The following is a 13,487-nucleotide window of genomic DNA, read 5'->3' as shown; positions in this document are numbered from 1 at the left end:
GGCTCCGCTGCGGCGGGCAAGCAAGCGGCTCCGCCGGCCCCAGCCCTCGGCCCTGGCGGGTCGCCAATACCCTGGCCCCGGCCCGGGACCCAGCACCGGCGGCTAACGGATACCCGCCCCCCTCGGACGCCATGCCCTGCCGGGCGCGGTCCAACGGCGTCACTTCCGGCCGCCACCGGAAGTCGGAAGTCCAAGCCAGTACGGGCCGTCCAGGCTTGCGGCATCTGCTAGCCGGTCGGGTCCTTCGGTCCCGGGGTCTTCGGGCGCGTCCGAATGCCGAGGCCGGGGCTTTTGGTGCTCTTCGGCAGCCAGACCGGCACGGCTCAGGATGTGTCGGAGAGGCTGGGCCGCGAGGCTCGGCGCCGGCGGCTTGACTGCCGGGTGCAGGCCTTGGACTCCTACTCAGTGGTGAGGGCACCCTAGGGCCTTGGCAGTGAGACTGAGCAGGGCGAGGGCGCCAGCTCTCAGAGCCCTCCTCCACCGCAGGGCACCGCATTTTGTGTGAGAGCAAGCCCTTCCATTATGGCGAGTTTAGGGGGCAGGAAAAGTTGGGGACAGTGGCTGGGCTTAGCACATGGAGAGGCAGGCAAGGTGGGAGGGTGGAGCCTGAGAGGGCAAAGGCAGGCCGGCTGCTCGCGGGTGCTCCGTGAGGCCGTTTGCCCCACCCCCTGAGTGAAGGAGAGGGGGCCGGGCTGCGAAGAGGACGCCTGCTTGCTACAGCCGAGGTCTTAACGCATGTGTCTTTTTGTTGAGGTGAATCTGATTAATGAGCCCCTGGTGATATTTGTTTGTGCAACTACAGGCCAAGGAGACCCCCCTGACAACATGAAGGTAAGGCTGACCTGAAGGCTTTCTTTGGTCAGAAGCTCAGATCACTGCCCTGGACCCTCAGTTTTCATTGCCTGGAGAGGCCAAGAAGCACGATGAACAGTTGTCCTCCTAGGCATGCTGCACGTTAGCGGTGGGTTTGGGAGGGAGCTGGGGGCTCTGGCTGTCCTCCCTAATAAACACTTCGCAGGCCACCGATCGCCTTGTTCTCCATTTTAACCTTTAATATTTTCTCCGGGGCTATATATTAATCTGGTCTGAGTCTTGTGAGTATTTCAAAACTGTTGGACCTTCCTCCAGGAACATTCTTCAATTCTTTGACCATCTTTTGAGCACACATTCTATTCCAAACGTGATCTAGTGCTGGGAATCCAGCCCCGAACCTATTTCTGTCCTCATGGAGCTCATGACGTAGCAAAAGCAAAAAGTTTAACACGCAGTTACCTTACTAGAAGGTACCTGCTGCCCGAGAAAGTGCTAGGTGTTATGAGGACATTAATAAAAGCTATCTAGCCCAACCTGGAGGCTCAGGGAGAGCTTTCTGGAAGAAAAGAGTGTAGGCTAAGTCCTGAGGATAAGTGGGGCCTAGGCAGGCACCAGGAAGCTGGGAGCAGCCTGTGCAGGGAAGAAAGACCTCCTGAGGGAAGAACAGAAAGCAGTTGAAGATGACGGAGCCAAGGAATGCATCCGGGTGGGAGGGGAGAAGAGAGGCGGAAGCCAGACCTGATCCCAAGAACCCTGACAGCCGTGGAAGGTGGCTGGACTTGAGGTGAAGGGCCATGCCGTCCACTGGGTGACAGTCACATTTGTATCCCCGCAAAACTGCTACTTGTCGGCAGGGAGGGCAGGCCGTAGGAGAGGAAGAACAGCTCCACCGGATGCACAGTGAAGGCAAGAGACTGGCAGCCTGAGCCAGGATGGTGGCAGACAGAAGAGAAAAACGGGCACCTTCCAGAGATGCTACAGTAGAATCGAGAGGGCCTGGAATCACACAGGCTAAAAGATGGGAAGGAAGATGGAATCGAGGCAGGGATTCGGGCTTAGGGACCAGAGTGGATGGTAGTTTTCTACACAGATATTGAGACCAGGGAGGTCAAGGGCTGGAAGTCGTCCAGGTGGGGATACAAGCTAGGTGTGGGACCGGCTGCCCTGAACACTGAGAGCGTAGGAGGTGGAGAAAAGCCTGTTAGGGGCAGGAAAGTGGCCCCAACGGCAAAAAGAGGGAGTGCACCAAATCCAAGGTCCTCCCCTCCCATGTCCTGTGTCGTGGGCCCAACAACAAGGTCAAGGGCAGGAAGGTGACTGTTCTGAGAGAAAGGCCTCCAGCACTCAAGGATGCACAGAAGTGAAGCAGATAAAGCCTGAGCTGCACCAGTAGGGTTTATCAGCAAAGGGACTGCTGGTGACTTTGAGGAGCGCCGTGTCAGGGACTTCCAGGGGGAAACACGAGGTCACGGAGGGTCGGCGGGTACGCAGAAAGAATCACAAGAACGTCTGTGCATTAAACAGTCCCAGACACGATTCTGGCTGTGAACGGGGCTGCAGGGCTGGAAAGGTGTTAAGGGGAGAGGCCTGTGAAATGCGGACGGTGGGGGACGAGGGAGAAAGAGGCTCACGGCTGAGGAGCAGGGGACGATAGGAGACCCGGGGCCAGGACCCCAGCGCAGCCAGGAGAGGTCTCCAGCAAGAAGAGGGACAAGAGAGAAGGCGAGTGTGAGGGGACCAAAGGCAGGAGGTGAACTGTGGAGCCCACGACACAGGACATGGGAGGGAAAGGGAAACCAAGGCCTCTCTGAAGCCAGCTGGGCTGGGGTACAGACCGGACATCAAAAGCCAACACCGTGAAGGCGGTGACAGTCCTCCCAGGATGAGGGTGGACCACGAAGACCGCAGGCATGGATACCTGGGCAGGAGGGGCCCTCCCCAGCCACAGCGTGACCTGCCGGCTCTTAGAGAGGCAGCCTGAGGTCCTAGGGATACAGGAGGGGGCATGGCGCCCACTGAAGACCAGGCTTAGTGACCAGCCCTGCACCAAACAGGAAGACGCTGGCTTCCTCACCTCGGTCCTCGAGATGCTGTGGCCAGGAGGGGCCCTCTGCAGGGAAACTAAGTAACCGCAGTGGGAGACCAGCAGGGGCCTGGCCACGACACGCACCTTGGGTGACCGGCCCGAACTCACAGTTTTCTGCCAACTTCTTAAGTACAAACAGCAAAGAACCACCATACCCTCAGGTAACCTGGACGAGCAGCAAGAGAGCAGCCCCTGTGGAACTCGGCACCCGCAGGACCGGAAGGAACACACAAAACAGGGCAACGCTGGAAACACTGGACATGCTCTTTAAAACGATATCAGGAAAACTAGAAAAGATCAGAGAGTGAAGTTGAGAAATCCTCTGGAAAGTAGAACCAAAAATGAGCGAGGAACCAGGAAAGGGAATAGCAAGATTCTAAGATCATTTTAGTAACCTCAGAACGAGAAAACGGAGTAGGGAGAAACTGACCAAAGAGAAGAACTAACAAAACATCCCAGGACTGAAGAAGAGTCTAGTGTGTCCCTGGTGAGGCCCACCTCGGAGGGAGCGGTGCCACCAAGGCACACCATGATGGGCTGCGCTTCTTGGGGCTGAGGGTGCCCGGGTAGCTGGTAAGGGGCAGAGTGGGACATGAGGGTCTGCTTTCTCCGTGGTGGTGGTCCAGCTGAACGGCTTGGAGCAAGGGCTCCGGCTCTCTGAAAAGACCATTTCCTCCGGAAGTGGCCCTGCCAGCCTGCCAATCTGTGAAGGGAGGACCCATGATTGGCAGGTACAGAACTGTGAAAAGTATAGCTTCACTGGGAAGGTGTTCTTTGCAGGCTTCAGAAAACAAGTCTCTAAGGAGGAGCACACAGGTCCCCGGAGGCAGAGAGCACAGTCCCCGAGCACAGGCTGATGCAGCATAGCCCTTGGGGGGTGGTCCAGGGTGGTACAGGACCAGTGGGCAGAGCTGTGTCCCCACAGGGTCCTTCCACCCCAGTGGGCCTGTCTCTCAAGTGACGAAGTACAAGGGAGGTGGAATGCAGCTAACGCCCGGCCCCCACGTGAACGCTGGGGTCCAGGGCTCAGATCACCATGGCTGCAGGTGATGGGGAGCTGTGTTTGCGAAGCGCTTCTGGAGGCCTCTGGCGGGGCTGGGGCAGGGTGTGGGCCAGGACCGTCTCCCATGAGGGCCCCCGGCCGGGCGGAGAAGAGGCGCCTGGGCTGTGACCTTGAGCGGCTGGCTGTAAGGCCCCTGGGACAGCCAGGTGCGTGGAGGTGAGGGTGTCCTGGGGAAGGGCATGGGTCCGGGTCCTCAGCCATGAGGGGGTGGCAGTGAGCACAGAGCGGCCTGATGGGGACCCAGGGCCAGGAGCAGGCTCCAAAAGAGCAACTTCCATCAGTGGGGCGAGACTAGGGCCACAGAGGGGTCCTGTGGCGCCCGACGCTCTGAGCTGAGAACAGGCGGGCCTTTGGATGCAGGGCTCGGTGTGAGGGGAGGAAGTGGTCCTGGGGGAGGTCCAACGGGTGCCACCCCCACCCTGGGGAGGCTGTGCGGCAGGGGTTAGCCCTCAGCCCCCTGCCCAGGCAGGGGTGGAGCTCACACTCCTGGTGGTGGCTCTGGGGCAGCTTTCTGGTTTATGAGTTTCTGCCTTTTTCTAAATCTTTCGTCATTGTGACAAAATAAAAAATGGTCTTGTTTCAATAACAAAAATCTGAAGGAGCAAGGAGGGTCCCTGCCCCACCCTAGGGCCCTGGGGCCCAGAGCAGGGCCTCTAACTTGGCTTCTTCTGGCCGCAGAACTTCTGGAGGTTCATATTCCGAAAGCACCTGTCACCGACCTCCCTCTGTCAGATGGACTTTGCCGTGCTGGGCCTCGGGGATTCCTCTTATGCCAAGTGAGTAGGGGCAGAACGGCTGCTGGCCCACCGGGCCTGGCCTTGGGGTTGAGTACGAATTCCCTGTGGAGGGACAGGTGACTCGGCCTCCAGGGCTCCGTCTAGACTCTTGGCCATGGCCAGGCTGTGGGGACAATCGGGGAGCATCTGGCGCTCGAAGGGTGAGCAGGGCACCGATAGGAGGTCGGCAGGGCAGCAAAGTGGGGACCGAACCTCGGGTGGCCCCACGGTGGCTCCGAGGGCAGGAAGTGATGTCTGGAACTGGACATCGGGGCCTCAGCCAGCACACAGGCTGACACGTGACTTAGGGTGGCAGAGGCCTACCTGGCTTCTCCCACTTTGACAAAAACACGCAGGCGTGAGATATTTGGGCTCACAAAGAGCCCAGAGAACAGAACGGTGGGATTATGGGAGGGCCCCAGAAGCCCCCCAGCCCCCGGAGCCACCTCCAAGGCCTCTGCTCCCCTGGGTGTAGTGGTGTGACCGCCTCCGCCTTGGTCTCTCCAATTTTCAGGATCCATCCAAAGCCCAAGTTAAGAATAATGTTACTTTGTGTTATTTCTTAAAGCAGCACCGAGGAATTTATGGGTGAGGGTTGCATGTCACCAGCTCCCTGAAACAGCGCCGGGGGCGGCGGGTGGGGGGGGGTCGTTGGGTGCCGGCGCCTCCGGAGCCAGTCACGGGAGGAGCAGGGCTGTGCTTGCTCAGGTGAACGGGGCAACGCGACACTCCCCTGCCCAGGGTCTCGTTCTGTGCCCGACAGAGACGGTTCACCGCGGCCCAGATGCAGGCATATTGCCAACAGAGCTCTCTGGACGGGGTGCTGTCGAGCCCCAGGGTCTTCTGGTGGGGGCCCCTTTGGGGCTGCTTCCCCTTCGCCCTCTGCCCGGGGCCTGCTCAAGCCTCACTCTCTCTGTAGGTTCAATTTTGTGGCCAAGAAGCTGCACCGACGGCTGCTGCAGCTTGGGGGCAGTGCCCTGCTGCCCGCGTGCCTGGGCGATGACCAGCATGAGCTGGGGTGAGTGGAGTGGGGGCGCCCTCCTGCAGGCCCAGCCAGGGGCAGGGGCCGCTCAGAACAGCGTGCACATGCTCTCTCTCCAGGCCCGACGCTGCCATCGACCCCTGGCTGCAGGATCTGTGGGAGAAGGTGCTGGGGCTGTACCCGGTGCCCCCTGACCTGGGCGTGATTCCCCCCGGAGTCCCGTGAGTGTGGGCCGTGGCGCAGCGCCTGCAGGGGCAGCGGAGCGGCCTGGCCGTGGGGCCGCGCTTGAGGCCTTGCGCCAGCCTGACTAGCGTGTGCCCTCCCTACAGTCTGCCCTCCAGGTTCACCCTCCACTTCCTTCTGGGGACCCCCAGGATGCGCTCCGAGGAGCAGCATGTGGCCCACGCAGACCCCCCAGGCCCCCCTTCAGAGCAGCAGCCCTTCCTGGCACCCATGGTCATCAACCAGAGGGTCACCGGCCCGTCTCACTTCCAGGACGTCCGGCTGATCGAGTTTGACATCACAGGCTCTGGGCTCAGGTGAGAGGCCTGAGACACCAGAGAGGGGCTGAGGCCAAGTGACAAGGCAGCGGGGCTGTGGCAGGGCGAGGGGGCTGGCTGGGCTGCAGGAAGCACATCCATCGAAGGACCACCCCCAGCCCCCCTGACCCCCCAGTGCCCTGCCCACACCCTCCCTCACTTTCCCCGTTGGCTTTCCCCCACACAGCTTTGCACCTGGCGATGTGGTGCTGATCCAGCCCGAGAACCAGGCCAGCCACGTCCAGCAGTTCTGCCGGGTGCTGGGCCTGGACCCCAGCCGGTACTTCACGCTGCTGCCCCGGGAGCCAGGTGAGTCCCGAGAGTGCCTCTCTCTCTCTCTCTCTCTCTCTCTCTCTCTCTCTCTCTCTCTCTCGCCCTGCCGGGGTCTGCGGCCTGCCCAGCGGTGTCCTGACCCCCCAGAGGCTCCTCGCTTCCTGCCGTAGGTGTCCCCTGCCCTGCGCAGCTGCCCCAGCCCTGCTCCGTGAGGCACCTCGTGTCCCACTACCTGGACATCGCCAGCGTGCCCCGCCGCTCCTTCTTCGAGCTCCTGGCCTGTCTATCTCCCCATGAGCTGGAGCGGGAGAAGCTGCTGCAGTTCAGTGCCCCCCAAGGTCAGGAGGAGCTGTATTCATACTGCAACCGGCCTCGCAGGACCATCCTGGAGGTGGGGGCGGGCGGGGGCCGGCGGCCCCAGGGGTGGGAGGGGGTGGGAGGGGGTGGGCGGGGGCGGTGGGCCTAGGGCTCTGAGCCGCAGCCACGTGTGGCAGTGCTGGCCGAAGCCCACCTGGCTGTCTCTGCCCAGGTCTTGTGTGACTTCCCGCACACGGCTGGAGCCATTCCCGTGGACTACCTGCTGGACCTCGTACCCCCGATCCGCCCGCGGGCCTTCTCCATCGCCTCCTCTCTGCTGGTGAGGGCCTGTCGGGCAGAGAGAGCCCCGGCCGGCCTCAGGGATGCTGGGACTGCGGGGGTGGGGGGCGCCCTGACCCTCAACATCTGCCCCCCACCTGGGACCATCCGGGGTGAAGTGGGTAAGCCTGAAGCTGGTTGGCAGGGTGCCCACCGTCCCGTCCCCAGGCTCACCCCTCAAAGCTGCAGATCCTCATCGCTGTGGTGCAGTACCAGACGCGCCTCAAGGAGCCCCGCCGGGGCCTCTGCTCCTCCTGGCTGGCGTCTCTGGATCCTGGGCGAGGTGACATCTGCTTTCCGGAGGGTGGGGGGTGGGGATAGAGCACTGGGAGAGGCACCCGCCCCGCCCCACCCCCCCAGCCTGTGCACCATGGCCAGCCCTGAACTAGGGCCCTGGTCCTCAGAGCCTCTTCATGCCTCTTCCCTTCTGCCGTAGGTCCTGTCCAGGTGCCTCTGTGGGTGCGGCCTGGGAGCCTGACCTTCCCGGAGACACCAGACGTACCTGTGATCATGGTGGGCCCTGGCACTGGCGTGGCCCCTTTCCGAGCAGCTGTCCAGGAGCGAGTGGCCCAGGGTCGGACCGGTGAGCACACAGGGTCTTGGGCAGGGCGGCAGTTGGGGCTGACGCGGCCAAGCCTCACAGGCCTGTGATTCCCCAGGAGACTTCTGTTCTCTATGGTCCCTCAGGAAACTTCTTGTTCTTCGGCTGCCGCTGGCGAGACCAGGACTTCTACTGGGAATCGGAGTGGGTAGAGCTGGAGAGGAAAGGCTGCCTGAGGCTCTTCACTGCCTTCTCCCGGGAACAGGTGTGTGTGCGGGTGGGGAGGGGCCAGGACACGGTCACACCGTCCCCACGCCCTGCCCCACCCCCTCCCGTAGGAGCGGAAGGTGTATGTGCAGCACAGGCTCCGGGAGCTCGGGCCGTTGGTGTGGGAGCTGCTGGACCACCAGGGAGCCTACTTCTACCTGGCGGGGTGAGCTGGGCCTCGGAGGTGGGGTGGGGGTGGGAGCCAGCCCTCCGTGGTCCCAGCCACGCTGAGCCCTCCTGCCTGTCCCTCCAGCAATGCCAAGCGCATGCCCGCAGATGTGTCCGAAGCCCTAACGTCCATCTTCCAGGAGGAGGGTGGGCTCTCGGGCCCTGGGGCAGCAGACTACCTCGCCAGGCTCCAGCGGGCGCTGCGCTTCCAGAGTGAGACGTGGGCCTAAGAAGCCAGCCTGCCAGTCTCAGCAGCTCTAAACACTGCCCTCCGGGAGGCCGCTGTCCCCTTCCACCCTGTCCCCTGCACGGCCTCACTCCAGTCGGCCTGGGGTCCTGTACTCAGCCCTTACGTCGCTGCCAGCTCACCACCCCACCCTGCCCCCATCCAGGGTGGCAGGCGACTGCTGGCCTCTCCCCACTGGCGCCAGCCTGGGTCGGGGTCAGGATGGCCCCTGGGCTGCTCCACCCTGCATAAGGGCGGGGCCCAGGAAGGAACGGGCAGCCTGATGGGCACGGGGCCCATGGAAGCCTGGGGGACAGCAGGTTCCCAGTCCCCCTCTGCCACTTCTCCGCGCCCTCCCATAGAGTAGGGGGTGCTGTCAGGGCCTCGCGGGGCCGGGGCGGGGCTGGCAGGCGGTGAGCACCAGAGGAGACCCCCAGCTAGTAACTCTCCTCACCCTGTTCCCGGAAGGCCTCCGGAATAAACTGTGGGCCCTGGGAGGCTGCTTCTGACCTCTTCCTTGTGCCTGTCTGGGTGCCTCAGGGCGTGTGCGGGCCCACAGCGGGTCTGGGTGGGGACGGCCACTCGTGGAGGGCACAAGGGCACCGTTGCTCAGCCGTCTTTGGGGTCCGATTCTCCTGCGATGTGTGCAAGCTGCCTGCCCACGTTGTACAAGCTCTGCCCAGACTCTGAGGACCAGGGAGGGGGGCAGCCGAAGGGCCCTGGGAGGAAGGGTGAGGGGAGGCCCTGGCGAGGCCGGTATTAGCCATTACTTCCCAGCTCCGCAAGTGACTTTCCGCACTGGGTCGGAAATAGGGGGTGGGGCCGCCGTTGTCCCCGCCCCCGGGAGGAGCCTTCAGTGCTCAGAGGGGAATTCCTGTGGGAGGAGTCCCGCCGGCCCGCCCACCCGCGAGGCTGCTGCCCGGAGTCCGGCTGTCTCCGGCAGTTGCTGACCCAAGGGTGGGCCGAGGCCACGTCGGGGCTGGGGCAGATCCCGCGAAGACGGCACGCGTGGGCCCAGGAGCTGCCCGGAGCCGGCACAAGCGCTGGGGCCCAGGTGAAGTTGACTTTCCAGGGTGGGGCGAGCCTGCGGCCGTTTCGAGGTCAGCGCCAGATCCTGCCCTCACCGAGGGCCACACTGACCTTCAGGGCCCCAATCACCCTCGTCACCACCCTGGGGACCCCACCCACCCATCCTGACTCCTGCCCTGGGGCCCCCACCCATGGCCCCTGTGGCCTCAGTGCTGGGCTCCCCAGCCCACCTCCCACTTCTCTGGGCCCTGAACCCCTGGCCCCCCCACACCCAGGACTGGTGGATGAAGAGGCGGACAGCAGCGTTCTTGGAAACACCCAAGCTGCAGGGACTCAAGACAGTGAGCCCCTCCTGGGGGCCACGGCCATAGCCTGCCCCTGGGCTGAGAGAGCAAGGGAGGACGAGGAGCGGGAGCCAGTCGGGCAGCCAGGGCAGGAGGAGTGCCCCATCTGCACAGAGCCCTACGGGCCCAGTGGGCACCGCCTGGCCCTGCTGAACTGTGGCCACGGCCTGTGTGTGGACTGCCTGCACCAACTGCTGGGCATGGCCCCCAGTGCCGACCTGGGCCGGGTCTGCTGCCCACTCTGTCGCCAGAAGACACCCATGCTCGAGTGGGAGATCTGCCAGCTGCAGGAGGAGCTGTTGCGGGCAGACGGGCCCCAGAGCCCACGGCCCCCCACGCCCCCTGCACCTCCCCGCCGCAGCCATGGGCCTTGGGCCTCCTTAGAGCACCGGTACCGGCTCCGCTTCCTGGCGGGGCCCGTGGGTGGCCAGGGCTGCCTGCCCTTCCTACCCTGCCCACCCTGCCTGGGTGCCCGCCTCTGGGCCTTGCGGGAACGAGGGCCCTGCACCCGCCGCCTGGTGCTGCTGGGGCTGCTGGCCCTTGAGCTGCTGGGCCTGCTGCTCATCTTCACGCCCCTCATGCTGCTGGGGCTCCTGTTCATGCTGCTGGAGCGCGCTGGCCACTGAGCAGGGCCTGTCGCACCTGTCGCCAGTGCCACCAGGGCCACTGATGTGCCAGGAGGCCCGGGCTTGCCCTGAGGCCTGATGACCAAGCTGAAAAACCCAAGACCAAGTGGGGCGCTAGCCTTCAATCAAGAACCAGGTCTGGGGCCAGGGCTACCCAGGACCCTGTGTTCAGCCTCTGACCGAGCCAGAGACCTCCTACCCCACTGCCCAGACACTACGGATGCCCAAGGGCGGTGCTGGATGAGGTCTGCAACCAGGGCCCCAAGCACTCCTCCTTGGAAGAGTCCCTTACTGACATCGAGCCATCTTTACCCCGTCTCCCTGCCCCACCCGGCCTGTCTGCAAGAGGGACACAGCGGACACGAAAGTGAACAGTGAGGTCTGGTAATGAGGTGACTCCTTGAAGAGAGTGGGGCCCTGGGTGCAGGGCCCGCCACTTGGTCATGTTCCAGATAAGGGCTGGTGTGTGTTCCCTGAAGGACAGGGCACAAGTGGGGAGGGGCCCTTGCCGTGCAAGTCCGGGCCACAAATCGCCTCCTTGCTTGCTGGGTCAGGACCCAAGGGGGCGGCCCCGAGCGGCCAGGTGTCCTGAACCGCAAGGAACGAGGGCCCAGCTAGGCCTTGGGACTGGGGAGAGCTGCGCTGAAGCCCGAGTGCCCTGCAGCCCCATGTCATTGAGCCCTTTATCTAAAGGACACAGCACGACCTCACAGGCTTGTGCTGTGCCCGGCACAAGGAATGGTTCTGAATAGACAGCAGCTGCCACTTAAGCCACTGTGGCCGTGTTCTCACTTTCTCCACCCCTTCTTCAGCATCTGGCAACTCTCCCCAGCCCTTCCCTCCTTCCCTCTCCACGCAAAGGTTCTTCCCCAAATCCAGGTAGTGGAGTAGATAGAAGGCGCGGAGTCCTACCCCACCACGATCTCAGCCAGTCCTGGTCTCGGCCCCGGCTCAGATTGGCTCAAAGGCCAGTCCCATTCAAGTTCCTAGGGTCTGGTGGGTACCAGGAGCCTGATGGACTGAGGTGTCCCCCATCCAGCTGCCCCCACATCCAGCGGCCAGTGCAGAGGACGTGCCTGCCCTTTGCCTGTGCTGCACATCCGCACACACCAGCACACGCAGGAGGCTGGCTCTGCACAGATGTGCGGGGCATTCACATGCCCACAGGCACAGCCAGGTCCAGCCCTTCTGAGTGGCGTGCCTGGCCCGGCCTGGCCCCTCCCTGGCAAACAGAGCAGGCTGACCCCAAGAGGCATTGGGCCTCCCTCTGGTGGCTCCAGGCTAGACCCTGTCTGGGCTGCAGCCCTGGGCACAGGCCTCAAGAGCAGGCTTCAGTCCAGGGAACAAGGTGCAAACTTTGGCAAAGAGTTTTAATGGCGAGTTGTTTGCAGCGACAGTGCCACATGGGAAGGGGCCAGAAGCTGTGGTGGGCGAGGGGTCAACAGGCGACGGGGCAGGGCCGGATCCCTGAAGAAGCGGCGAGCAAGGACTGGCGGGCAGCAGCGAGCGGGCGGGTGCTACATGATGGAGCAGGCGGACAGCGGGTTCCGCACGTGGCAGGTGCACGCAGCCCCACAGTACTGCCGGAAGGTCTGGTAGCAGCTGCCCTCCGGCTCGCCCCCCCACTGACCCCCGGACGGGGCGGTCAGTGCCTCGGGTGGCAGGCGGCTCAGAATGGACGTGTTGACGGCCAGTGCGGCCAGGCCGTAGTCAGTGAAGAGCACAGTCTCCCGGCGGCAGGTGGGACAGGAGATGAACTTGTACTTGGGGCAGGACTCATAGAGGATCTGCAGGCACTGCTCACACACGGAGTGCAGGCAGGACAGCACCCGGGGCCGCCGCTGGGTGACATTGTACGTGTGCCCGCAGGTGGGGCACTCCAGGGGCTCACCGGAAGCCGGTGCCGCCGTGGCAGGGGCCCCAGAGGCAGCAGAGCCGGGCCGCACCACGTACTGGTTCACGATGACCTCGTCCGCCGGTGCCACTCGGGGGAAGCCCAGCTCCACACTGCCCTTTCGGGGCCGCCGTGGCAACGGAGGGGTGCGGGGTGCCCCGTCCAAGGCAGGCATGTCCCCCCCACACGCCTGGTTGACGATGATCTCTGTGTCTGAGGGCCAGGCGCGTTTGGGCGCCAGAGCAGGGGTGGGCCTCGGTGCAGGTGGGAAGCAAGGGGCAGCCGCCTGCAGCTCAGGGAACTTCTCAGGGTGAACAATCTTCATGGCCTCCATCTTGAGGATGACATGGGGGCCCTTCAGGCAGGACATGAGTAGGCCTGGCCAGCCACTGCCCACCTCGGGCCCAGGGCCAGCCGGCATCCGGCTGTCTCCAATCAGATTGGGTGTTTGGGTGGGTGGGGGCGTTGGGTGAGGCCGGGGAGGAGGAGAGGGAGCAGCATCCTGGTCCTGCCAGGCCTGGTGGGGACCCCGGCCGCCCCGAGGACTCCTGGGGGCGGCCGGTGAGAGCTGGGGGGGCAGGGCCCCCCCCAATGGCCACAGTGGCTTCTCTGGTCCAGTCCGAGGAGGAGGAGGAGGAAGGGGTGGGGGAGGAGGAGGGAGGCGGGGGCAGGGGAGTACAGGAGGCCGCCCTTGGCTGCAGGTCTGGCCCAGGGGCTCACCCAGGGTCTCCGGCTGCTGAGGCTGGCGAGGGGGCGTGGGGGGGGCTCCCCCTGCAGCCGAGGTCAGCAGTCCCTGAGCAGGGACATCCGGGCAGGCAGGGGCTAGGTGGGCCCCATGGCTCCAGGACAGGGCGCCCAGGGAAGGCAGCTAGCCTGAGCCCAGGCTGCGGGAGGCCCCAGGCCGCGGGCTCGGCGGCGGCGGGAGCAGAAGAGCGGCCTGGACCAGGCCCGAGCTGCAGGTGAGAGACAGGGTGAGGGCAGTGCCCGGGGCCCACCCTCACCCTGCACAAAAGACAGGGCTCCCGACCTCTGACCCTCACCCTCCCTCGACTTGGGACCCAGCCCCCGCCCCCAAGGCCCAACCCCTGCCAGGGTGGGAAGGGGAGGCGAGTCGCGACCCCGCGGCCGTCCCGCCCCGCCCCGCCCGAGCTCACCTGCCCCAGCCTGGCGTCCCCCGGCCGCGCGCCGCCGCCGCAGAGGTTGTCTCAAAGGCAGGCCCGGATG

At 64.2% G+C, this 13,487-nt stretch overlaps 4 protein-coding genes across 9 annotated transcripts in view; 3 read left to right on the top strand and 1 right to left on the bottom strand.

The window, feature by feature from the left end:
* The first annotated feature begins 186 nt into the window (after positions 1-186).
* NDOR1 (NADPH dependent diflavin oxidoreductase 1) lies at positions 187-8,883 on the top strand. 5 transcript variants are annotated; one of them, XM_029919584.1, is made up of 14 exons: positions 187-408; positions 754-831; positions 4,641-4,738; positions 5,658-5,756; positions 5,840-5,941; positions 6,050-6,259; positions 6,447-6,568; positions 6,703-6,923; positions 7,062-7,169; positions 7,337-7,451; positions 7,605-7,751; positions 7,856-7,974; positions 8,048-8,142; positions 8,230-8,883. In XM_029919584.1, exons 1-14 carry the CDS (start codon positions 274-276, stop codon positions 8,372-8,374), a joined length of 1,794 nt encoding a protein of 597 aa, XP_029775444.1. In that variant the 5' UTR covers positions 187-273; the 3' UTR covers positions 8,375-8,883. The 5 variants fall into 5 exon arrangements, with proteins under 5 accessions (XP_029775444.1, XP_029775443.1, XP_029775442.1 ...); XM_029919583.1 differs by having other exon boundaries at positions 7,831-7,974; XM_029919582.1 differs by having other exon boundaries at positions 7,828-7,974.
* A 127-nt stretch (positions 8,884-9,010) lies between these two features.
* LOC115276874 lies at positions 9,011-11,759 on the top strand. Its single transcript, XM_029920970.1, has 2 exons — positions 9,011-9,101; positions 9,282-11,759. The coding sequence occupies exons 1-2, from the start codon at positions 9,011-9,013 to the stop codon at positions 10,367-10,369; spliced, it is 1,179 nt and encodes a 392-aa protein (XP_029776830.1). The 3' UTR covers positions 10,370-11,759.
* On the bottom strand, positions 11,721-13,487 carry RNF208 (ring finger protein 208). The gene is made up of 2 exons (XM_029919586.1): positions 13,418-13,487; positions 11,721-13,216 (listed from the first exon to the last, which is right to left on the bottom strand). The coding sequence occupies exon 2, from the start codon at positions 12,682-12,684 to the stop codon at positions 11,887-11,889; it is 798 nt and encodes a 265-aa protein (XP_029775446.1). The 5' UTR covers positions 12,685-13,216; positions 13,418-13,487; the 3' UTR covers positions 11,721-11,886.
* CYSRT1 (cysteine rich tail 1) overlaps positions 12,945-13,487 on the top strand; it is a 4,279-nt gene continuing 3,736 nt past the window's right edge. For both annotated transcript variants that reach the window (XM_029919590.1, XM_029919588.1), the window contains exon 1: positions 12,945-13,222. The gene's annotated coding sequence lies outside the window, so the exon portion shown is untranslated. The remainder of the gene's footprint in view (positions 13,223-13,487) is intronic.

This window comes from Suricata suricatta, chromosome 13, assembly GCF_006229205.1.
Source record: "Suricata suricatta isolate VVHF042 chromosome 13, meerkat_22Aug2017_6uvM2_HiC, whole genome shotgun sequence".
Taxonomy (NCBI): Eukaryota; Metazoa; Chordata; class Mammalia; order Carnivora; family Herpestidae; genus Suricata; species Suricata suricatta.
This window is presented reverse-complemented; position numbering and strand designations above follow the sequence as displayed.

Excerpts from the sequence above, each read along its gene's own strand:
- NDOR1 (XM_029919581.1), top strand. The coding sequence starts at position 274 with ATGCCGAGGCCGGGGCTTTTGGTGCTCTTCGGCAGCCAGACCGGCACG. Across the intron at positions 6,260-6,446 it reads ATCACAGGCTCTGGGCTCAG|CTTTGCACCTGGCGATGTGG; the intron begins GTGAGAGGCCTG and ends TCCCCCACACAG. Across the intron at positions 7,452-7,604 it reads GTCTCTGGATCCTGGGCGAG|GTCCTGTCCAGGTGCCTCTG; the intron begins GTGACATCTGCT and ends CTTCTGCCGTAG.
- LOC115276874 (XM_029920970.1), top strand. The coding sequence starts at position 9,011 with ATGTGTGCAAGCTGCCTGCCCACGTTGTACAAGCTCTGCCCAGACTCT. Across the intron at positions 9,102-9,281 it reads GAAGGGCCCTGGGAGGAAGG|GCTGCTGCCCGGAGTCCGGC; the intron begins GTGAGGGGAGGC and ends CCCACCCGCGAG.
- RNF208 (XM_029919586.1), bottom strand. The coding sequence starts at position 12,684 with ATGCCGGCTGGCCCTGGGCCCGAGGTGGGCAGTGGCTGGCCAGGCCTA.